At 46.9% G+C, this 23,994-nt stretch overlaps 1 protein-coding gene across 7 annotated transcripts in view; it reads right to left on the bottom strand.

Annotated features, from left to right (window-relative positions):
• Positions 1-20,872, bottom strand: part of LOC135191496 (membrane cofactor protein-like) — a 38,638-nt gene extending 17,766 nt beyond the window's left edge. For 2 of the 7 annotated variants that reach the window (XR_010308830.1, XR_010308831.1), the window contains exons 1-10: positions 20,681-20,872; positions 18,075-18,266; positions 16,834-16,930; positions 16,064-16,149; positions 14,559-14,768; positions 14,034-14,216; positions 10,935-11,123; positions 10,011-10,202; positions 9,655-9,681; positions 8,264-8,330 (exon numbers count right to left, since the gene is read on the bottom strand). Coding sequence is in view for 5 of the 7 variants with exons in the window: in XM_064173823.1 (XP_064029893.1) it covers positions 5,887-5,974; positions 8,264-8,330; positions 9,655-9,681; positions 10,011-10,202; positions 10,935-11,123; positions 14,034-14,216; positions 14,559-14,768; positions 16,064-16,149; positions 16,834-16,930; positions 18,075-18,266; positions 20,681-20,768 (1,419 nt within the window). In the remaining 2 variants the exon portion in view is untranslated. The other 5 variants (XM_064173823.1, XM_064173826.1, XM_064173824.1 and 2 more) reach the window with 5 other exon arrangements.
• Positions 20,873-23,994: the final 3,122 nt, after the last annotated feature.

Below are 23,994 nucleotides of genomic sequence, written 5' to 3'. Positions count from 1 at the left end.
GCAGATGGCAACAAGAGATTGCTGTTACACAGCCTTTTACCTTAGCACAAACTCGATGTGCTCCCAGAATCGCAGACTGCTTTGGGTTGGAAGAGACCTTAAAGATCAGCTAGATCCAAGTTCTTGCTATGACAGGGACACCTCTCACTACACCAAGGCACATCCAAGCTGGCTTTGAACACTTCCAGGCTTGGAGCCTCCACAGCTTGTCTGGCCAACCTGGTCCAGTGCCTCAACAGCCTCAGGGAGAAGAATTTCTTCCCAGTGCCTGATCTCAATCCAGCTTCTGCCAGTCTGAAGCCATTATCCTTTGCTCCTATACTCCATGCCTTTGTCACAAGTCCCTCTCCAGCTCTCCTGTAGACACCCCTACGACTCTTTCATTATCATTTCCAGATTCTAAAATGAATTAATTCACCTGAGACTAAGTTTTAGAAGAGGTGGTGGAGAACTCCTGGCAATTAGGACAAATTCATTTGTGGCGTTTAAGTCAAAATTGCCTAGCAGCTGCCTCCTGCAATCCCCAAACCTCCCAGTTATAGAGCTGTGCTGCCTACAATCTGTCAGCATTCTCAGTCCACTGAGTATCACAACCACCAAGCAATACAAATATGGCATCTCATGGTTCTGTGCCACCCTCTGAAAGGCTTCACTCTGGGGTGGCTGAGTCCACACATTTCTTTGCAGAGAGCATGAAGCACACTTTGAGAGTCACCCCCATACAATTAATCACATCCTACTTAACATATTACTTAACCCCCCCATAAGCCCTATTCCCTAAGGATCACACATCTGTCATACAATGAATAAAGGCACCAGAGCACCCTGGGCTTTGCTCTTGGCTTTGTGTTACATCAAAACAGCCACAAGCTAATCCGACCTCTCCATCAAGTGTTTTATAGAATCATAGAATCAAACAGGTTGGAAGAGACCTCCAAGATCCAGTCCAACCTAGCACCCAGCCCTATCCAGTCAACTAGACCACAGCACCAAGTGCCTCATTCAGTCTTTTCTTGAAACCTCCAGGGATGGTGACTCCACCACCTCCCTGAGCAGCCCATTCCAATGGACAATCACTCTCTCTGCGAAGAACTTCCTCCTCAGTTGATTCTTTCAGGAATCAGCATTCTTTTGGAGGTCCTGGGAAATCCTCTCAGCAAGTTTCAACACATTTTTCTACCCTGCCATTCAGTAATTCTGGGTGACAAACTGCAAACTTTTGAGCTCAGCACTGTTAACCACCTAATGGTACAGGAGAAATCATCTGAAGCGCAAGGGGAAAACAGCCGCTTGCCACATGAGGAATGAAAGACAAACACTTACTGCTAAATAAGTTAACATTTTATTTGCAACATTACAAGTCATCACATCCAAGAGGAAAAAAAAGTGTAAAAAAAATAAGGCCTTTTCTCCTCCCACCCCCCCAGTTATTTCACTTGAGCATTAAGAGCGTTGCAGCAGCCTGCAAAGCACTGAAGATGCCACACATCAAGCTCGCTAAGTGACCACCACGCTCCAACTCCCAGTGTATCACAGTGATTACAAACAGTTAGCAAGCCAGAGAGCAGCAAGTCATTCCATGGAGCCTTTTAATAACCAGACTGTCAGGAATTCTGACAATACAACTGCTGGGATTGTCCCAAAAAGCCCTATAAAGCCCTAAATAGTTCTGTGTTACTTCAACAATCTGCTCGAGACAGCGAGGAGCAGCGCCAGCCTAGCACAGACAAGCAAGAACATTTGAAATGCTGCCTCAGCCCTCTGAAGTGAGGCAATTTTGGGTTTTCTGGAGAGAAAAAAAAAGTATATTGAGAGCCAACTCAGAGTCTCAAAGCCAAACCCTCTCCTAATTAAGCTTTTGGTTTTAATAAGGAGTTAGAAGCAGCAGGATGCTATCAATGCCTGTCTGAGTCTCGACTCATGGCAAATGCTGTGATGGAGCTGAAGTCTGGACTAAAACACTTCATGATGCAAGCAGCTACCCTAAAGTGAGACCACATCTCCCACCACTGCCAGCATACCCATCCCCTCCCTCCCACAACTAAGCTGGTTTGGTCTTTTAACATGAAAAGAGAAGGGAGTCTGACAGGCAAAGGCTTCTGTTTCTCAACAGAGATCTGCTGCTAAATCCAGCCCTACGAGAAATCTAATTTAGCAGGGGAGCCTGCAGACAGCTTCCAGATCCTCTGTGTGGAATCCATGGCTTCAAGTAGAAATGACCAAAGAAGCCAGATCCACATAGCACCCTGAAAAAGCAACAAAATTCATCTCCAAAACTGACACCAAGGCTCAAGATAAAATAAGTACTCTCAGGAACCTGGGCTGTGCTCCTAACAGGCGATGGTTACCACTGACATCTCAGCAGTTCCTTCAATTAAGTACCTTCTGGCAACAGGCCAACAAATCCAAGGGCTAAGGGTACCTTTGCTATGGAAACCTTCAGTTTTCCAGCCCAACAGATCCAATGCAGTCTTTCTGGGACTATAGCAAAGAGCTAGAAATAGGTATGGCTTCTTTTTTTTAATTCCTTCTTAGAGGCAATGGCAAAGCTACAAAATCTGGATTTAAAGGCACATTTAAATTGATAGAAATCAACTTTGGCAGACAAAGAGGTAGTATAAATAAGATCTAAACTGTGACAGTTTCAAAAAGACATGGCCTGAAATGGCACCAAGGAACTGAATCACTTCAGAATACAAGAGACAAGATCATGATTTATACCTCCTCCTCCAGCAGAAGAACAAAACAAGAAGCGTGCTTGGATTTTAGCGAGCAGAGCTAATAGCAGGGAGTCTTCTGTAACAGCACTGGAGGAGGGAGCAGCAGCTGGTGCTGTGCCAGTGGCACCACCAGTGCTCCCAGTATCCTATTCCTGCATGCTGTGTGCCTTCCAGACCATTTCACATGCACAGCAAAGACAACACGAGCAGTCCATAAAGAAAAGCAGATACACATCTAGAGAGATATATTCTTTTTGACCCTATTAACAACCTCCTACAACAGTTAATCAGTAGTATAAGACACACAGCAGAAACTCAAGCCAAGTGCAATCGTTTTCCAATCTCTGGTAGGTAAAGTCAACTTCAAACTCCCTCCTCCCCCCCCACCCCCCAGGTCATTCATGCTTTACAGCTCTTATATTCGGCAGTACAGGAAGTGCTGTCACGTTTCCTACAAACAAAAAAACAAATCAAATCAGAGAGTTTACATTTTTTAAAGAGGTTTTGACTTTGCTTGCCCCCTTTTTTTTTTCCCCTCATACATACCCTGAAAGCACAACCTTAAGTTTTATCATGAAAGCAACAAGTCAAGTCATGGAACTAAATTGTTATCAGCTTCTTGCTAAGGCTGAGGAGATTTTGGCTTTCAGCCACTGATTGTTAAGAATGACCCCTGGAGTAGAAGAGGATTTGATCCAAATGGATCATTTCAAGTGATGACTATGCCTGAGCACTACCAAAAACTGGCAACAGAGCAGTTAAAGGATTGCTGACTAATTTGGAGACTACAACAGGAGAATTCCTCATTAACTTAACTTCAAATACGCTGTTTAGGACATATTTGATGATCATTTGCTTCTGAGAGTTTGGATTCTGCAGTCCACTAACAGCAACTTTACATCATGTAAAGACAAGAGGAGTCAAATGCATAACTATAACCATTTCTCTGTGCTTTCAACTTCTTGAACAACTCCTGTTTGGCTTCACAGAAACAAAACCCAAACCATCAATCCCATATCAAACCTCTGCACTATACTCTAGGGCTCTATTAAGGAGTTTCAGATACTACAAAGAAACTCAGGAGTTAACAGGGTGTGTACACAGACCACAGCATTCACTCCACTACTCACTGTCATGTGCAAGAGGTTAAGAGTGGAAATTACAGGTTCACAGAATGGTTTAGGCTGGGAGGGATCTTAAAGATCATCCAGTTCCAACCCCTCTGCCATAAACAGGGACACCTCCCACGAGCCCAGGTTGTTCAAGGCCATATCTAACCTGGCCCTGAACATCTCCAGGGAGGGGACATCCACAACCTCCCTGAGCAACCTGTTCCAGTGTCTCCCCACTCTCACTGTCAAGAATTTCTTCCTACTATCTAGTCAAAGAATCAATTTCATTGGAAAAGACATTTAAGATCACTGAGTCCAACCAGAACTCTGTGCTGTCCTCTCTCAATTCCATTTTTCCTCCTCTCCAAAAATATGCCAAACTAATCCAGAAAACTAATCCTTTCCCAATTAGAAACCCCAAAGCTAAAGATGATATTCCTTAAATCCACACACTGTGGATAATCCAAGCTTCATTTTTATGCAGGCCAGCTCTCAAACTTAGCAGCTACTGAGAAGTCACTTGTTTAAAAACAAATTTCAACTGCACAGCCTTGACTGATATGACTTTGGGGTTATGTTGGCAATATTTCCACCATGACCTTCTCAGAAGGTCTGCAGTGGAAAAAACTGACACCAAGATAGCAGTTATCAAAGTATTTGTAGTGCAAATTCTGTTTAGGTAAGTAAGGACAAAATACTGATAAGGAACAGTCAAACTAAGCTCTCCTTGCCTTAAATCTCTTCTGGTGTAACAAGGTTTGAAGAAGCAGGTTTTGAAAGAGCTGAATTGTCCCTCCACAAGTGCAGGAGCAGTTGTGACTACCACAGAGTCATTTCAGCTGGAAAAGATCTCCAAGACTACTGAGTCCAACCCTTCTCTAACTGGACCAAGTCTGGTGCTAAACCATGGCCCTTAGCACCACATCTCCTGCGTCTGACTACTGGACAAAGCTCTGGGTTAAAATATAGGAGGAGGGAATCAGTTCCAAACAAGAAAGTGTATTTTGAGCCTTTTCAGGGCTGAAGAGCTCTGAATTTGGAAAAGAAATCACCTCTTTTTTTATATAAAAAAAAGGGTTTAAAAGCAAGACCTTGTTTGCACCTTCATTCATTTCAGAAGGCTGAAAACACAGAACTGGTGATTCTGAGCTTTCCTCTGAGGGGTGAATACCACCTTTAAAATGTTGTCTAATGCAGCAAATGTGATTTCCAGCTTCAAGGCTTTGAATTAGAGGGGATTCTGTTATCAGTTAGCAACATAGCACACCACTGGACCCACTTCCCATGACTGAACCTGGTACAAACATTCTACAGTGTGTAAATCACAGAGAAAAAAAGATACTCCTCCTTTAAAGATAACCCAAAACTAAGATGTGTGGTACAGACTCACTGGAAGCTCTCATTTATGACATGGAATGCTAATTCTGTATAGAATCATGGAATGGATTGGGTTGGAAAAGACCTTCAGAGGTCATCCAACTCCCCTGCAGTCAGCAGGGACATCCTCCACTAAAGCAGATTGCTCAGAGCCTGATCTGGAATACCTCCAGGGATGGGGACATAATCACCTCCCTGGGCAACCTGTTGTAGCGTTCCAGCACCCTCATGGTGCAGAACTTGTTCCTCACATCCAATCTAAATCTCTTCTCCAATCTCAAACCATTGCCCTCGTCCTGTCCCTGAAAGCCTTTGCAAACAGTCCCTCTGCAGCCTTCTTGTAGCCTTCTTCAGGTACTGGAAACCTGTTCTAAGATCTCCCTGAAGCCTTCTCTTCTGCAAGCTGAACACCCGCAGCTCCCTCAGCCTGTCCTTGCAGCAGAGGTACTCCAATCCCCTGATCTCTTTTGTGGCCCTCCTCTGAACCTGCTCCATCTTCAGGTTCCTATGTAACATATCCCCAAAATGAATGAAAAGCTATCAGAAGCTCTGCTATAAGAAACAAATTCCCAGCTACCTCGATTGCAATGCTTCTGAAATTCCACATAAAGCATCATAGAAGACAGGAGCAAAAAAAAACCAAAGCCCAAAGGAAGTGGAAAGGATTTAATACCTTTTTAAGCTTGAATTAATTCTTCCATCTCAGCTGGCACATTACTTTTTAAAATACATGTTTCCTTGCAACTCTCATCAACTGTGTACGAGCTGAACAGCAGAAGGGGAGAAAGGTCTGATTGAATGTGCTTAAAACTGGCAGATTAAACACACAAGAAAGAGAGGGCAAGAAAAGATCTTTTTCTTTTCTCTGCTGGCATTTGAAGACTGTAAGCCAGCAAGTAGGAGGCATTGGAAGCACAACAGCTCGCAAAGGCTCAGCTGCATCAAGAGTCTAGAAAAACTCAATAGGGAGATCTAGGCCTTAATGAAAGGAGATTAGATTAGGGGGGGTCAGACAAAAAAAAAGAGGTTTAAAAGTCAGATGTTCACAGCAAGGAAGCTCCAGGAAAGCAATAGGCACAGTAAGACTCCTCATGTTGCAGAGTTCTGAAGACTATGACATCCTTGTAATTTCTGATGATGTTGTCTTACATCCCTCCTCTTCTCTACACCCTGACAAGTCTCTTCACAGATGAAGGCAGAAAGTGCTGCCCTAGTACTATGAACTCCTACATACTCTTTTTTTGGACCAGACAGAGCTTGCAGATCATCCAAGACATGGATGAAGAGATTGCTCAGAAGTACTAAGCTCCTCTGCAGCACACAGATACAGAAGTATTGCTTACAGGGCCACTCTAGCCTTAGAATCAGGCTGAGCTGCCCATGTGGGAGATGCCAAGGCCAAAATCTCACTGGATGCAAGCTCCAGGGCTCTCCCAAGTAGCACTGTCTGTACTTCATTACAAATACAGAATCACAACCTGGTTTGGATTGGAAGAGACTTTAAAGATCAGCTCATTCCAATCCCCTGCCATGGGTAGGGACACCTCCAACTAGATCAGGTTGCTCAAGGCCACATCCAGCCTGGCCTTGAACACTTCCAGGCTTGTAGCCTGCACAGCTTGTCTGGCCAACCTGTTCTAGTGTCTCCCTGCCCTCATAGGGAAGAATTTCTTCCTGATGCCTGATCTCAATCTGGCTTCTTCCAGACTGAAGCCATTCCCCCTCATCCTGTCCCTCCATATCTTTGTCACAAGTCCTTTCTCAGGTCTTCTGTAGCCCCTTTCAAATCCTGAAAGGCTGTTCCAAGGTCTTCCTGGAGGATTCTCCAGGCTGAACAGCCCAAATTCTCTCAGCCTATCTTCACAACAGAGGTGCTCCAGCTCTCAGATCATCATTGTGGCCTCCTCTGGACCCATTCTAACAGTTCCATGTCCTTCTTGTATTGGGGATATGACCCACAGGAACATTTCCCCTGGTTCAATTAATTTTTAGCACCCTTTCCTTTACTTCCCACATCCAGACACATCTCAAGATACTTGTTAAAAGCTAAGTGAGTTTTAATGAGGTGTTTCTCAGAACACTGTGTGCTCTGGTCAGCAGTTAGCATATTCCAGACTATTCCTCCAACAAAACAGGCTTTTTTCCCCCCAAGAAAATTAAGTTATGACTGCAAGAAGCAATGCACAAAGAAGTATTTCAATCTGCCACCCCTCCAGCAAAAAGCATAAATAAGTTGTGTTGAAGACAACACTTGAAGGGTCCTGTGTGGCTCACTACAAGCAGAATTATCACTAGTATTTGACAGCTATTCAAGTCTTTAACACAGGGACACCAATCAGTGCTGCTGCAGGAGGAAAGACTGGAGAGATCCCACACATTCAACATTCCAGCAGCAGAGCTGACCAGTTGCCTTTGTCAGACAGCACAGGAGCACCAGTTTAGGCCAATTCTTTTGTTTTCCTTGCATCTAAGCCCATATTACTTTATTCAAGGTGCTTCTGGTCCAACACACAAAACACAGTGGCTCTCAAGTAGCCTTCCAGGACTGTTAGTACATCTTGCATGGAAGAGAGGAAGCTCTTCAGTTCTCCACAGCTTCCAGTTCATGGGAACCACTTTGGCTTTTAAAAACCTGTGAGATCTGCTGCTGCCAGAGGGTAACTCAAGCTCTAAAATAACTCAAGCCCACACAAGCCAAAGCTACCACTGGTTTTATGAGGCAAACTGACACAGTCAGAGCAGATGCAAACAGCACTTTCCTCCATAACTGTACCCGTGCTAAACAAAAGCTTAAGGGGTTCTTCCTTCCTAGAAATTAGTGCAAGTGTTAATTGAGCAGCTTATCTGAACAGCAGACACAAAGCCAAAAGGTATTGTTAGACACTTCAGCTTCCCATCAGCTGATGGGATAAGCTCACATTTAATCACCAGGCATTAACAAACAAAAGAAAGGGCAGGTAAAGCCATACAAGTTTCCACAGGTGTTAGCTCTGCTTTTGCTCAAGTATGTAGAGACTTGCAGTAAGAATGATAATCAAAAGTAGGTTTACTCACCCATTCTGTGAAAAGAATTTCTTATAGATCCAGAAGGCTGCCAGGATCACCACAATTGCCACAATCACTTTAGGAAGTTAAAAAAAAACATCTTCAGCACCACAAAAAGCCTCCAGAAGTTTTAGCAGAAATAGCACTGTCATCACCCAGTCTTATACAGACCCCTCAGCCCCACCCCAAAAAACCCACCCTGAAACTGGCATGATTTAATTCACCAATGTGTATTTGCTGCTTCTCTCAAGACAGTTCAGCTCAAGAGCAGTGATCCACCACATCAGCTCTGTAACATTAACTCAGATGCCAACATGAACTTGTGAAGGCAATAGCTCAGATAAACAAGTGGTGGCCTTGCAGAAGTGGGTAATAAATCATAAAATGATTTGAGTTGGAAGGGACCTTCAAGATCCTCTATTCCAATCCTCCTGCCATAGGCAGGGACACCTCCCACTAGCCCAGGTTGCTCAAGGCCTCATCCAGTCTGGCCTTGAACAACTCCAGGATGCAGCATCCACAATCTGCCTGGGCAACCTCTTCCAGTATCTCACCTTCCTCACTGGAAAGAATTTCTTCCTCATCTCCAGTCTCAATCTCCCCTCTTCTAGCTCACAGCCACTGGCCCTCATCCTAGCACAACGGATGGGCAGAAGAGGGGCTGAGCACTTCTGTTTACCAGCATAGTTCACTTCTGTTTTCATGCTGTCCCATGCCTGGCACCACTGTATTCCTTCCCTGCCAGGCCCTAATGAAGCTGCTCCTGGAAAAGCCTGATCCTACTGGATAGGAATAAGCCAGCAGTGCTGGAGGAGGTTCAGGTTGGATATGAGAGAAATTTTCTTTCCAGAAAGGGTTCTCAGGCACTGGAACAGGCTGCTCAGGGAGGTGGTGGAGCTGTCATGACTCAAGTGGTCTCAAAGTTGTGTGGATGTAGTGCTGAGGAACAAGGTTTAGTGGTAGTGGTGCCATTGTGAGCTCTAGGTGAATGCTTGAACCCTGTGACCTCAAAGGTCTCTTCCAACCTCAACAATTCTATGATTCCAGGAAACCCAAGCTCTGAAAAGCTTATTTAAATGACTAAGTTGTGGATGATTGCCTCACATGGATGAAAAAAACCACACAATTGATTGAATCCATAATTGCTAATCAATCTTGCCTTTCCTTGACCTACACCATGGTCTAGCCTTGAGCTCTGTGGTAAAGGGTTGGACTTGATGATCTGTGAGGTCTCTTCCAACCCTGATGATACTGTGATACACAGCTTTAACACTAGAAAAGCATTTTTAAAAGCAACCAATGCTCCCAAAATCAGCAGCCAAAGGGGATGAGCAGATAATCAAAACATAAAACCCCACACCCCACATCTTATCTTGTTCAGGTTTTATAAAGATACTTACCACAGATGATGGCCGTAATATATGCACCTAAAAAGAGAGCAAAGCAACATCACAAGAGGAACAAAAGTGCTTCTTATTCCAACATTGCTATTAAAACACTCACTCATTTCAAACCAATCAAGCACTCCTGTCAACATATTCCTTGCAGCAGGTCAGTTGTCACTGTAAGATGTGTTTAACCTAAACCACTCCTTTTAAATTCCCTTGCCCAAATTTATTTTGTTTAAGGTCAAACTAAAGATGAAAGTTTGCATTAAATGATTTCTTCTGGCTACTAAAAGAAAGCCCCCTGAGAAATCAAGCCTCTGCTACAAGTATTTTAATTCTGGTGGACAATTCTTGCAGTTGTCACTTACTCAAGTGGCAAGTTGGCACTTCAGGAGCCCACTGGTTCCCTCCAATGTACTGGATCCGAGCTGAACCATGTAAGGTGTAGCCTGCGTAACACTCGATGGTAATAAAATCTCCCACGGTGTAAGAAGGTTTTTGTCCATCAACTACTCTACCTTTATGAATGTGAGGAGTGGAACCAGAACCTTCTGCCTCACCTGGAATGAGAAGGAAAGGAAAATAAATTATAATGGAATCAAATCCATCAACAGAGGAGATGAAGCAAGACTGAAGAATCACAGAACGGCTTAGGTTGGAAGGGACCTCAGAGATCATCTCCAATCTTCTTGCTTCTCAACTGGAATTGGCTGCTCAAGGCCTCATCCAGCTTGGCCCTGAACACCCCTAGGGCATTCACAACCTCCCTGGGCAACCTATTCCAGAGTGTCATCACCTTCATACTGAAGAACTTCTTCCTACAATCTGGTCTAAGCCTACTCTCTCTCAGCTGTAAAACATTCCCCCTTGGTCTCTCTCTAGACACTCTCATGAAAGGTGCCTTTGCAGCCTTTCTGTAGGAAGGGATCTTATCATTATCCAGTTCAAATCCCCCACCATGGGCAGGGACACCTCTCACCAGCCCAGGTTGCTCAAGGCCTCATCTGGCCTAACTTTGAACATCACCAAAGAGAAGGCATCCACAGCCTCCTTGGGCCTTCCCACAGGCTTCTGAACTCCATAAACAAAACTAAGCCTGAACAAGGTCTCCAAAGCTGCTAAGAACTCTCAGCTGCTGAAACTCCCCCTCTGCAACACTCACAACCCTACTACCACAACCTGCTGGCATGCTACTGACAGTTCTCTGACCTTCAGGCTCTGCACACTCCTACACCAGGCTTTTGGAAGATGTCAGCCTGCCTTTGATTGTATTAATTAGGAGATGGACTCACATGCACAGTCTTGTAAAGGACTCCATGTATTCTGTCCTTGGCAAGTGGCTGTCATCTCTTCAGCACCACCAGGGAAGGTACAGGGAGCAGTGCACCTGATCTGAACTGATTCTCCTGTTGCATACACAGATTTCTCTGGAGTCACTACTCCATGTGTGACCTTTGGGGCATCACAGCCACTCTCAGTAACTAAGGGAGGAATTTAAAAGGAAGTGTCATGAGTTAATTTCATAATTCATTCACTTGCTGCATTTGTATGACTAAAGAACAGCTGATCTTTCCTGGAGAAGAGTTAAGGTGTCTTAAGAGGGCCTACAAGAAAGTTGGGGAGGGACTTTTTAGGCTGTCAGGCAGTGATAAGGCTGGGGGGGATGGAACAAAGCTAGAAATGGGTAGATTCAGCCTGGATGTTAGGAAGAAGCTCTTCAGCATGAGGGTGGTGAGAGCCTGGAATGGTTCGCCCAGGGAGGTGGTGGAAGCCTCATCCCTGGAGGTGTTTAAGGCCAGGCTGGATGAGGCTCTGGACAGCCTGATCTAGTGTGAGGTGTCCCTGCCCATGGCACAGGGGGTTGGAACTGGCTGATCCTTGTGGTCTCCTCCAACCCTGACTGATTCTATGATTCTAAAAGCATCATCACTGTAGGTGGTCATTAAGGTAATATTTATCATATTCTGGATAAGAAATTAATATTCAGAGATTCATAGAATGGGTTGGAAGAGACTTTGAAGATTATCCAGTTCTGACCCCTGTGCCAAGGACAAGGGAGGACACCTTCTGCAAGCCCAGGTTGCTCAAGGCCTCACCCAGCCTGACCTTGAACACCTCCAGGGAGGAGGCATCCACAACCTCCCTGGGCAACCTGTTCCAGTGTCTCCTCACCCCCAGTGGAAAGAATTTCTTCTTAATCTCCAGTCTAAATTTCCTGCTGGTTAATTATTTTTGAAAGCTCCAGAATCATTTCCAGGAGCCTTATCAGTCTCATTCCTTATGCATCATCCCAGCACTCTTTGCAGAAGTGGAACTCATGATTCCAGTAGGCATGGAAAAAATTCTTTTACTGTACTTTACAACATTTCCTGTCCCTCTAGCAGAGAGGAAACAAGAAAGGTTACAGGAAAGACTTCTGTAATGATTCCAGCTCTATAAATTACTCCTGGCTTAGCATTTCAGCATAGCAGACAAGATGCCTGGAAAGTCAAACCTGAAGAGCTGCCCGAGAGAATAGGCAAGTAACCACAGTATGGTTTGGCTTGCAAGGGACCTTAAAGATCATCACAGGTCTCCTCCCCAGGCATGCTCCTAGATCTTCCTATCAGAACTCAGAAGCACATCTTTCCTCCTGCATTTGCATAGGAAATCACTACAGCAAACACTGTCATGCTGTTCCAGGATGTCCACATCACTTCTACAGACACAAGTTGCTTGCACTCAAAACATCTCTGGGCTTAAATCACTTGAACACCTCCAACTGTTGTCCATCCACAAGGCTCCATGTTGAGTTCCTTAGCTTCCAGTTTACAAAGAGTGTTGACTTTACATCTTACTGAGCCAGTTTGAGCCTAGCTGGGATATTTTGGTGAGAAGAATTAGATTATAGGCTGTGAAAAGGAAACAATGGGGATGGCTACTTCACTCATAGGCTTGCTGAGATGTGCAAGAACAAGGATGTAAACATAGATAACAGAGTTGTTTGCTCACTATCTTTGGGGCTGAAGTTCTCTCTAACCTAACCTGCTGTCTGTCTGACTAATCCTCCAAGCTCACCTTGAACATAAGGGTGAGGTAGAGGGGTGGGGAGAAGGTGGAAGAGTGGTTGAGAGCCCCTCATGGGGACTCTGGTTTCTGGGAGGGCTGTTGTGTGTCTGTATTACCTTTTTAACTTGCATATTTCTGTATATATTGTAAATATCAGCTTGTACATTGTGCTAAGCTATAAATATAGCTTCAGTCTCCAATTCCCAGATCAACTGAGTCTAGTCTGAGTGATTTTCTAAGGTGTGTGTGTGGGACAGGTAACACCCAAACCATCACACTTACCTAGGACAGGTTTACATCATACTCAACATACAGAATGGTAGAGGTTGGAAAGGACCCTGAAAGATTGAGTGCATCCCCTCTGTGAGAGCAGAGTCACCTACAGCTGGTCACACAGGAATGCAACCAGATGGGTTTGGAAAACTTCCAGAGGAGACTCCACAACCTCTCTGGGCAGCCTGCAGCCTGCTCCAGGGCTCTGCCACCCTCACAACATAAGAAGTTTTTTCTTGTGTTCCTATGGAGCCTCTTCTGCTCCAGCTTGCACCCACTGCTCCTTCTCCTATCTTTGGACATCACTGAGCAGAGACTGGCTCCACTTTCCCAACACTGCCTTGCACATCTTCATCAACAGGAATGAGGGCAGCCCTCAGGCTCCTCTGCTCCAAGCTAAAGGGATCTAGCTCCCTCAGCCTCTCTTCAGAATGGGTCATAGAACATATATAGGGTCATAGAATCAAGCAGGCTGGAAGAGACCTCCAAGATCATCCAGTCCAACCTAGCATCCAGCCCTAGCCAATCAACTAGACCATGGCACCAAGTGCCTCATCCATTATTTTCCTGAACACCTCCAGGGATGGTGACTCCACCACCTCCCTGAGTAGCCCATTCCAATGCCAATCACTCTCTCTGCCAACAACTTCCTCCTAACATCCATCCTGAACCTGCCCTGGCACAACTTGAGACTGTGTCCCCTTCTTCTGTTGCTGGTTGTCTGGGAGAAGAGACCAACCCCCACCTGGCTACAACTTCCCTCCAGGTAGTTGTAGACAGCAATGAGGTCACTCCTGAGCCTCCTCTTCTCTAGGCTAAACAACCCCAGCTCCCTCAGCCTCTCATCACAGGGCTATGCTCCAGGCCTTTCACCAGCCTTGTTGCCCTTCTCTGGACATGTTCCAGCACCTCAACATCTCTGGACACAGCACTCGAGGTGTGGCCTGACCAGTGTTGAGTACAGGCGAAGAATAACCTCCCTCATCCTACTGGCCACACTATTCCTGATCCAGGCCAGGATGCCACTGGCTCTCCTGGAGTAGTAGTAAGATTCTTACTAAAAGGCTTACCTTCCCTACAAGTTGGTGTGGGAGGAAACCAGGTGCTATCTTTTGTGCAGGTAACGACGTTTGATCCCACCATGAAATAGCCTGGATTACACTCAAACACCACCGAGTCATTATAGGTGAAAGAGAACCCAAGTCCACTTCTTCTGAACCCATTTTCAACTCTTGGGGCAGTACATTTGACCACTGAAACAGATAAAAGAAAAAGCTCTCTGAAACATTCATTAGCAGGAGTTTTGCAACACCCACAGCAGCCTTTTACTAGTTGTAAGTTTCTTTATCTATTCCCTCAAAGAGTTTTGGAGAAGCTCTTAACAAAGTTTATTCTCTCTGGTGCTGAAGATCCTTGGTTTACTAAGCTGTAATGGCAGAGAAGCAAATAAGATGTAGTAATTGAGATAATCGTGTTCCACCTCCAAAGGAAGTGGAAAACAAAGAGCTATTGTCTAGGCCTCCCAATAACAAAAGGCCAGCATCTGGCATTTCCCCCTCTATCTGCAAAGCAAGTACATGAAAAAGCCCAACCACCTTTACACTCTGGAGGTGGTCCACTCCAAACTCCATCCAGCGTGTCTTGATTAAATGTGCAGACAATAGTAGCTGAGCCAATGAGTGAGAAGGGATCTGAGCCTCTGGGTACATCATTACAGGTGTAGGTTACTGATGTTTGATACAGATACTCAGCTGCTTCGGTGTGGTGCCCGTTGGCTATGTCAGGAGGTGGCTTGCAAGGAATTTCTACAAAGAAAGCACAAATTAAGACAGAATTTTGCTGTTACTTTACTCATCTCAGGAACACAGCCTTCATTTCAAGCAATTTCACTTAAAATCTGACATGGGAGCTATTTTTTAGATAAGCTGCAGGTAGGACTGAAAGTCACCAACTCATTAATGTACAGGAGCCTCAATTTCAAGAAGAGGTTGTCTGTCATAGACTCAGAATCAGTCAGGGTTGGAAGGGTCCACAAGGATCATTTAGTTCCAAGCCCTCTGCCACAGGCAGGGACACTTCACACTAGATCAGGATGTCCAGAGCCTCATCCAGCCTGGCTTTAAACACCTTCAGGGATGAGGCTTCCAACACCTCCCTGGGCAACCCATTCCAGGGTCTCACCACTCTCATGCTGAAGAACTTCTTCCTAACCTGCAGTCTAAACAGAAGGGTTTGGGTTGGAAAGGACCTCGAAGATCACCTAGTTCCAACTCCCCTGTCATGGGCAGGGACACATCCTACTACAGCAGCTTGCTCAAGGCCTCCATTCAACCTGCTCTTAAACAATTCCAGGCTTGGAGCCTCCACAACTTCTCCACGTCCTGTTCCAGTGTCTCACCATCCTCATGGGGAAGAATTTCTTCCTAATGTTTATAATCTCAAACCAGATTCTTCCATTTTGAAGCCATTATCCATCATCCTTTGTACAATGTACCTCTCTAGCTCTTGTGTAGTCCCCTTCAAACACTGAAATGCTGCTCTAAGGTTTCTGCAGACCAAACAACCCCAACTCTTTCAGCCTGGCCTCACAGCAGAGGGCTTCCAGCCCTTCCACAATTGCTGTGGCCTCCTCAAGTCCCACTCCAAAAGACCCCTGTCTCTGCTGTGCTGAGGACTCCAGAGCTGGCTCCAGCACTACAGGGGTCAGAGGGGTGTCTGAGCAGAGCTGAACAAAGGGGCAGAATTCCCTCTCTTTCTGCTATCCACACTGCAGGGGACTAGTCCAGGGCAGAGGGGCAGAATCCCCTCCCTTCTCCTGCTGCCCCCACTGCTGGAGGTCAGCCCAGACACCCTCTCATTGTGAGCTCCTCATCAACCAGCAACCCCAAGTCCTTTTCAGGACTTAATTAATATGAGCTAACTACCACAGTAACTGATATATTTCAGTGATCACTTCTCAGGCACCTTGCTAGTAGTTAGAAAATAAATCAATAAAAATCAATCTCATTTGACTATCATTTTTGATACTGGAACATTTCTGGATTGAACTGAACTCACATCAGCCAAATATAAACTTAAACCAGAGTAGCAATTTACTTACTTTGACAGAAAGGAAGATCTCTGTCCCATGCAACACCTTTATCCACAATTATACAGGTAGCTTCACTAGTTCCAACTAACCTGAACCTAGAGAGGTTAAAATAAAGAAATCTCTTATTTCTTCAACAGGCAAAAACTTTGTTCAGATCATTCTGTGATGATGGGGATGAGGCATAGCAAGATTCTGTTGTTGGTAACAGTGTTACCTTCATTTTTTTTTTCCTTAGTTGAGTTTTACTAACAGCTTCAAACTTGGAAACACAAAGAGAAGCAAATGGGACACGACAAAAGGAGGGGGTGGATGTCCTGCCACTTTAAGATGTGCTCTCTTTAATATTAATGTTCCAAAGTCACTCAGATTAAAGAAATAAGTTGTTGAAAGGAGAGGGGAAAGCCTTGCAAAAGGTTTGGGCTTCTGACTTAATTTCCTAGACAGAGACAAGTGGGCACTGCTCAATGCAATAATGAAGGGCAATGAATATGTACATTCGTATCTTTTAATGTGCCTGTGGGAGAAGAAACCACTAAAGCAAACAGACTTTTTCACTCTGCAGAACCTCACTAAAAAGCTTAAGCCTTGCTTGATGCAAACAGCAGCTAAACCCAAGAATCCAATCAAATTTGGCTGTTGTTTCATTTGCTCCAGGTAGAATTCAGGAGGCATTTCAAGTCAGAAGTGGAATGGAGTCTGCATAAGAAAATTTGGGCTTGGTTTAAACCTAAACAGGAAAAAAATAAAAAAGGGCTAATTAACTTCCCCAAAACACTCACCCTGCTCCACAGGAAAAAGTGGCTTTTGAACCAAATTTGAGGTCTGTCACAGTAACAGCACCATTCTCTAAGTCTCCTGGATGGCTGCATTTCATCTCTAAAGGAAAAGAAAAAGGGGAGGAAAAGCCACCAAAACCAATCTACACCTTTGTAGTCACACACAAAGACAGTCTGGTATATACTACACTTCCATTTTTCAAGCTTCATAGGATGGCAGGGGTTGGAAGGGACCTCGAAAAATCACCTAGTCCAACTCCCCTGCCAGAGCAGGATCACCTATATCAGATCACAGAGGAATGTAAAATACCACATCAAGTGAGAGAGTATTAACTCTCACTTGAAACAACAACACATGACCTATAGCAGATTATAGAGGAATGCAAAATATCACAGAATATTAACTCTCACTTGACAAAAACCCACATCACCTATAGCAGATCACAGAGGAATGTGAAATATCACATCTAGTGAGAGAATATTAACTCTCACTTGAAAAAAAACCCACATAGAATCATAGAATCAACTAGGCTGGAAGAGACCTCCAAGATCATCCAGTCCAACCTGTCACCCAGCCCTAACCAATCAACCAGACCATGGCACTAAGTGCCTCAGCCAGTCTTTTCTTGAAGACCCCCAGGGACGGTGCCTCCACCACCTCCCTGGGCAGCCCATTCCAATGGGAAATCACTCTCTCTGTGAAGAACTTCTTCCTAACATCCAGCCTATACCTACCCTGGCACAACTTGAGACTGTGTCCCCTTGTTCTATTGCTGGTTGCCTGGGAGAAGAGGCCACCCCCCACCTGGCTACAATGCCCCTTCAGGTAGTTGTAAACAGTAATAAGATCACTCCTGAGCCTCCTCTTCTAAACAGGCCCAGCTCCCTCAACCTCTCCTCATAGGATTTGTGCTCCAGGCCCCTCACCAGCTTTGTTGCCCTTCTCTGGACATGTTCCAGCACCTATACCAGATCACAGAGGAATGTAAAATATCACAGAATATTAACTCTCACTTGAAAAAAAAACACATCACCTATACCAGATCACACAGGAACATAAAATATCACAGAATACTAACTCTAACTTAAAAAAACCACATCCCCTATACCAGATCACAGAGGAATGTAAAGTACCACAGAATGTTAACTCTCACTTGAAAAAAAACAAACAAACAAATACAAACCCAACTGTAGTTGTTAAAGATCAAAGGGAAAAAAGCAAAAGAGCTCATTGCAGGTATTACCTGTGCAGAACTGCTCCTTGGGTGACCACTCCAAGTCCTTACCACAGGTACGAGATAACTGTTTTTCAAGGATTCTCACATACCCTGGCCTGCAGGTGTAGGACACTGTGGTTCCAACAGGGAAGTCCTTCATGGTGCTGATATCCTCCTTAGGCTCTGCATATGTCAGCCTTTCAGGAGGTGCACAGGTGTCTGTTGGGAGTAAGAGAGTGGAAAAAGCAAATGCATGATCTTGTCAGCATGAGGAGATACAAGTTGAGGTGTAACAGCACAGCAGTTCAGGCTAATTCAGGAGGATTTAAAGGCTTCTCAAGTGGCATTCTTAAGAGACAGAGCTACTTGGATGTTTAACTAGGTTACAGGTTTTTAATGCTTCAGGTGGAAAAGACAAGGGGTGATAGAGACAAGTTAGTCCTGAGGAGATTCCCACTGGAATCCAGAAAATGTTTTCCCATGTCAATGGTCAGAGATTGGAATCGCAGAATCATAGAATCAAGCTGGTTGGAAGAGATCTCCAAGATCACCCAGCCCTATCCAATCAACCAGACCATGGCACTAAATGTCCCATCCAGACTTTTATCCAACACCTCCAGACACAGCGACTCCACCACCTCCCTGGGCAGCCCATTCCAATGGCAAATCACTCTCTCTGTGAAGAACTTCTTCCTAACATCCAGCTTATCATCTCCCAAGGGCAGCAGTGAATTGCCCTACACTGGGCAGTTTTAAGACTCAGCTTGCCAGGCTGCTGGGCCAGCTCATTTCAAGTCCACCACTCCACAGAAAGGTTGACCCAGATGGACCTTGGGGTCCCTTCTAAACTGGCACTCTGTGATTCTGAAATTGATATTTTTATTACAACTGTGTAAAGTTACTTATACCTTTGTTTCCTCAGGGTCTTTAGCATCTTACCCAGACAATACCTTTTGTCCCTGTTTATACTCCTTTATGTTTGCCTTATTGCTGTACCCAAACACAAAACATAATCCACTGGACACTGAGTCGCAGGAAAATGCTTCTTGAGCTTGCTGCAGGAGAAACAAACAAAACCAACCACACTCCCATAGCTAATTTCCCTTCCCATGACAAAAGGCCGGGTGGAAGACAAAAGGAGGCTGGAGTAAGGTAGGTGTTGGTCTTTTCTCATGTAGAATGAGAGGAAGTGGCCTCAAGCTGTACTGATGTAAGCTTAGGTTGGATACTGGAAACAGTATCTTCCCTGAAAGAATGGTCAGACACTTGAACAGGCTGCCCAGGGAGGTAGGGGAGTCACCATCCCTGGAGGTATTTGAGAAACGTGGGGGCATGGCACTTGGGGCCATGGTTTAAGGGCCATGGTGGTGCCAGGCTACTGGTTGATGATCCTAGAGGTCTTTTCCAACCTTAATGGAAATGACTGGAAAAGGCTGGGGAGGGACTATTTACAAGGTCTTGTAACGACAGGACAAGGGGTAATGGGTTTAAACTGGAAGAGGGAAGATTGAAACTAGATGTTAGGAAAGGGTTTTTTACAGTGAGGGAGGTGAGACACTGGAACAGGTTGCCCAGGGAGGTTGTAGCTGCTCCTTCCCTGGAGGTGTTCAAGGCCAGACTGGACAATGCCTTGAGCAACCTGTTCCAGTGGGAGGTGTCCCTGCCTATGGCAGGGGGCTGGAACTGGGAGATCTCTGAGGTCCCTTCCAACCCAAACCTTTCCATGATTAACGATTCCATGATCATGAAGAGAGTGCTGTTTAAACTCCAGCCAGACAACCCAAGACAGACCTACAAGCCCAGGGACACTTTGAGGTGTGGTTAATGCTGGAGATATTTAACTCCTTGATGCTGAAAGACTCACAAAAACTCATTCAAACCGCTACAACAGAGATCGCAGCATGTCAGGGGTTGGAAAGGACCCAAAGAGATCATCCAGTCCAAGCCCCCTGCCACAGCAGGACCACACAATCCAGCTCAGGGCACACAGGAGCGCATCCAGGCAGGCCTCGAAAGTCTCCACAGAAGGAGACTCCACAACCTCCCCGGGCAGCCTGTGCCAGGGCTCTGGGACCTTTCCAGTCAAGAAGTTGCCTCTTGTGCTGAGCTGGAACCTTCTGTGCTGCAAGAGGCAAGTGCCAGACCACCCCAGCCCGAGCAAAGCCTCCACACCAAGAGGCCATCACCTCTCTCAGGTTACCTACTCGTTTCTTGCCCAATCTGTTTATAGTTACCAAAGCAGAAATGAAGCTGATAGGAGGAGCTCAGGGTCAGCCTCGGCACCCATCAGCACACCTCAGCCTGCAGCACAACCATTTTCTAACCACCTCGTCCCAAACCCCACCGGAGCCTCCCCGAACGCTCTCACAGTTTCCGCCACCGCCTGAAGCCATTTCCTTCTCCCTCTTCATGGCCCCTGAAGGCCCCATGAGGACTCCCCTCACCCCAGCAACATCCCCGAGGCCAGAGCTGGACGAGCTCCCTGCCTCGCTCCCTCGCTCCTCCCGGCTGCTTTCCAGGCCGAGAGCCCGCGGGGGTCGCCGTGCACCCCTAAGCCTTCAGCTCGCCACCCTCCCCGAGCCACTCCCCCGCCATGGCGGGCAGGGAGGAGTGAGCAGAAGCCCCTACCTCACCCTGAGCCCGTGTTCCGCCGAGCCACGGCAGCACCAACACCGTCAGCAGAAGAGGACCGCGGGCGAGAGAGCAGCTCGGCGGCCGCATGGCTGCAGCAGGCGCAGCCGCTCCCCGCTCCGGCGGCAGCGCAGACGCAGGGCAGGGCTGAGGCGCAGGCGCGGGGCGGGCGAGACCCTCCCCTTCCCGCCGCGAGGCGACGCCGCGGCCGGGCCTGGCCCTCCTGTGCCGGAGCCTAGGCGGGGGGGGGGCGGGGGGCGCATGCGCGGGGCTGACGTCATGGACCGCTCTTGGCTCGGAGCCCAGGCAAGGCGGCGGCGGCAGAGGCGGCCTCAGCCTCGGCCTTGCCCTCCCTGCTCAGCCGCTCTGCTGGGGCGCTTCGTGTGGCGCTCTGGGCCGCAGGAAGCCAGGCCTTTTCCTGGGCAGGGTCCCCAGGAAGCCGCCCGCTGCTTCTGCGAGGAAAAGCTTCAAAGCGGCTTTAGTTGGCAGAGAGCTCCAAGCTCAGCCAGCCCAACCTAGCACCCAGCCCTGCCCAACCAACCAGACCATGGCACTAAGTGCCCCAGCCAGGCTTGGCTGCAACACCTCCAGCCACAGACACTCCACCACCTCCCTGGGCAGCCCATTCCAGTGCCAATCACTCTCTCTGCCAACAACTTCCTAACAACATCCAGCCTAGACCTGCCCTGGCACAGCTTCAGGCTGTGTCCCCATGTTCTGGTGCTGGCTGCCTGGCAGCAGAGCCCAACCCCACCTGGCTACAGCCTCCCTGCAGGCAGCTGCAGACAGCAATGAGCTCTGCCCTGAGCCTCCTCTGCTGCAGGCTGCACCCCCCCAGCTCCCTCAGCCTCTCCTCACAGGGCTGTGCTCCAGGCCCCTCCCCAGCCTTGCTGCCCTTCTCCAAACACCTTCCAGCACCTCAACAGCTCTCTGCAATGGAGGAGCCCAGAACTGGACACAGCACTCCAGGAGTGGCCTGAGCAGTGCTGAGTACAGGGGCACAAGAACCTCCCTTGTCCTGCTGCCCACACTGCTCCTGAGCCAGCCCAGGATGCCATTGGCTCTGCTGCCCACCTGGGCACTGCTGCCTCCTCTGCAGCTCCTCTCTCCCAGCACCCCCAGCTCCCTCTCTGCCTGGCTGCTCTCAGCCACTCTGGCCCCAGCCTGTAGTGCTGCTTGGGGTTGTTGTGGCCAAAGTGCAGAACTCTGCACTTGGCCTTGTTCAGTCTCATCCCCTTGGCCTCTGCCCACCCATCCAGCCTGGCCAGGTCCCTCTGCAGGGCTCTCCTACCCTCCATCAGCTCCACAGCTGCTCCTAGCTTGGTGTCATCTGCAAACTTACTGATGCTGGACTCAATTCCCTGGTCCAGGTCATCAATAAAGATATTGAACAGGTTAGTCCCAGCACTGATCCCTGAGGGACACCACCAGTGACAGCTGCCAGCTGGATGTGGCACCATTCACCACCACTCTCTGTAACACCAGCAAAGGCTCAGTAAAAGGCCTCTCACTCCCTGAAAGATGTTGAGGTGCTGGAGCAAGTCCAGAGAAGGGCAACAAAGCTGAGGAAGAGTCTGGAGAACAGGGCTGGGGAAGAGCAAGTGAGGGTGTTCAGCCTGGCTGAGGGGAGACCTCACTGCCCTCTACTGCTCCCTGAAAGGAGGCTGGAGCCAGATAGGGATTAGTCTCTTCTCTGTACTAACAAACATTAAGACAAGAAGAAATGGCCTCAGATTGCACCAGGGCAGGTTTAAGTTGGATATTAGAATTAACTTCTTGACTGAAAGGGTTCCCAAAGACTGAAACTGACTCACCTGAGACATGGTTGAATCCCCATCGCTGCAGGTGTGTGTTTGGCTGCTGTTGTGGCTTTGGTCACAAGAAGAGTAAGCTCTACTTTGTTTTGCTGTAAAGCCCTGCTTGTCCTAAATCACTGAAATTTAACAAGCAGGTCATAGAATCATAGAATGTCAGGGGCTGGAAGTGACCTTGAAAGCTCATCTGGTCCAGCCCCCCTGCCAGAGCAGGATCACGCAGAGCACATCACACAGGAACACATCCCTATGGTTCTTGAATATCTCCAGAGAGGGAGACTCCACAACCCCCCCTGGGCAGCCTGTTCCAATCCTGTCACCCTCACAGGGAAGAAAATCCTCCTTAGGTTCACATGGAACTTCCTATGCCTCAGCTTCCATCCATTGCTCCTTGTCCCATCACTGGGCATCACCCAGCAGAGGCTGGCTCCATCCTCCTGGCACTCATCCCTTACATACTTAGAAGCATGAATGAGGTCACCTCTTAGTTGTCTCTGAAAAAGAAGTATTCTTTAAGGAGAAATTGAACTACTGCTCTGCTGGATTGAACCTCAGGATTAGGAGAAGCGGTCAAAGGGACATGGATCTGAGAGCTAACAGAACTCTCAGGAGCTACTTTGCATGCTGAGGGCTGCAACTTAGCACTAGACATCGGCAGAGGTAGAGAACAGTTGGAGTTGATGATCTTAAAGGGCTGTTTGCAACCAAAATGATTCTGAAAATCAAGGCTCCTGTGTGACAGTTGTCAGCAGGGCTGCTGCTCCTTTGACTGCAAGCAGAGCAGTACTAAAAACTAATCCTAAACCACTTCCAAGTCTTGATGCACAGAGAAACAAAACCAAATTATTGTCTCACACTCGACTTTTATTAGGTGAAGCAGTGGGAGAGGAACACTGCATGTAAGTGTTCCTGGGAGAACACACTGAGCAGCAGCCATTGCAGCTGCAAACATCAGTACAGTCCTTAAAAGAAGCTTTGGTTTCATGATTGTGATTTAAACAGAGGAATGCTGTCGAGGATCACAGGAATGCTGTGGATGCTGTCACAGGTTTTGCCAGAAGAGGACAGAGAGCAGGAGCACACAGAAGTCATGGCTGACCTGAGCTCACCTGAGCCAGCATCTGTGCTGTTAGATCCTTACAGTAACTAACAGGAGCAGAAGAAGCATTAATGTTGAATCTACATTTCAGCCTCAATGTCACAGCTACACTTCCATGCAACCTGCAGCCACTCTGTATAGAGGAGGAGTCGAATGTGGGCCAGCAGCAGCATGGATGCCCAGCCTAGGACAGAGATGACATCTGGTGTTAAAATTAGACTTTTCCTGTTTTCATGCTGTGATGAGATTCCAGCAGAGGGAGGGAGGAGAGGATTTCTGGGAAACTGTGGGTTGTTTCAGAGGGGCAATGATCTCACAGCAGAGAAAATAAGAGTTTGTTTGCAGGTGTCTCTTTGGTAGTCGAAGCTGAGGAGGTTCAGAGCACTGCTAAGTGAAAAGTAAT

This window comes from Pogoniulus pusillus, chromosome 39 (genome assembly GCF_015220805.1).
Source record: "Pogoniulus pusillus isolate bPogPus1 chromosome 39, bPogPus1.pri, whole genome shotgun sequence".
Lineage (NCBI taxonomy): Eukaryota > Metazoa > Chordata > Aves > Piciformes > Lybiidae > Pogoniulus > Pogoniulus pusillus.
The sequence above is the reverse complement of the archived record's forward strand: the minus strand, read 5'-3'. Positions and strand labels throughout refer to the sequence as shown.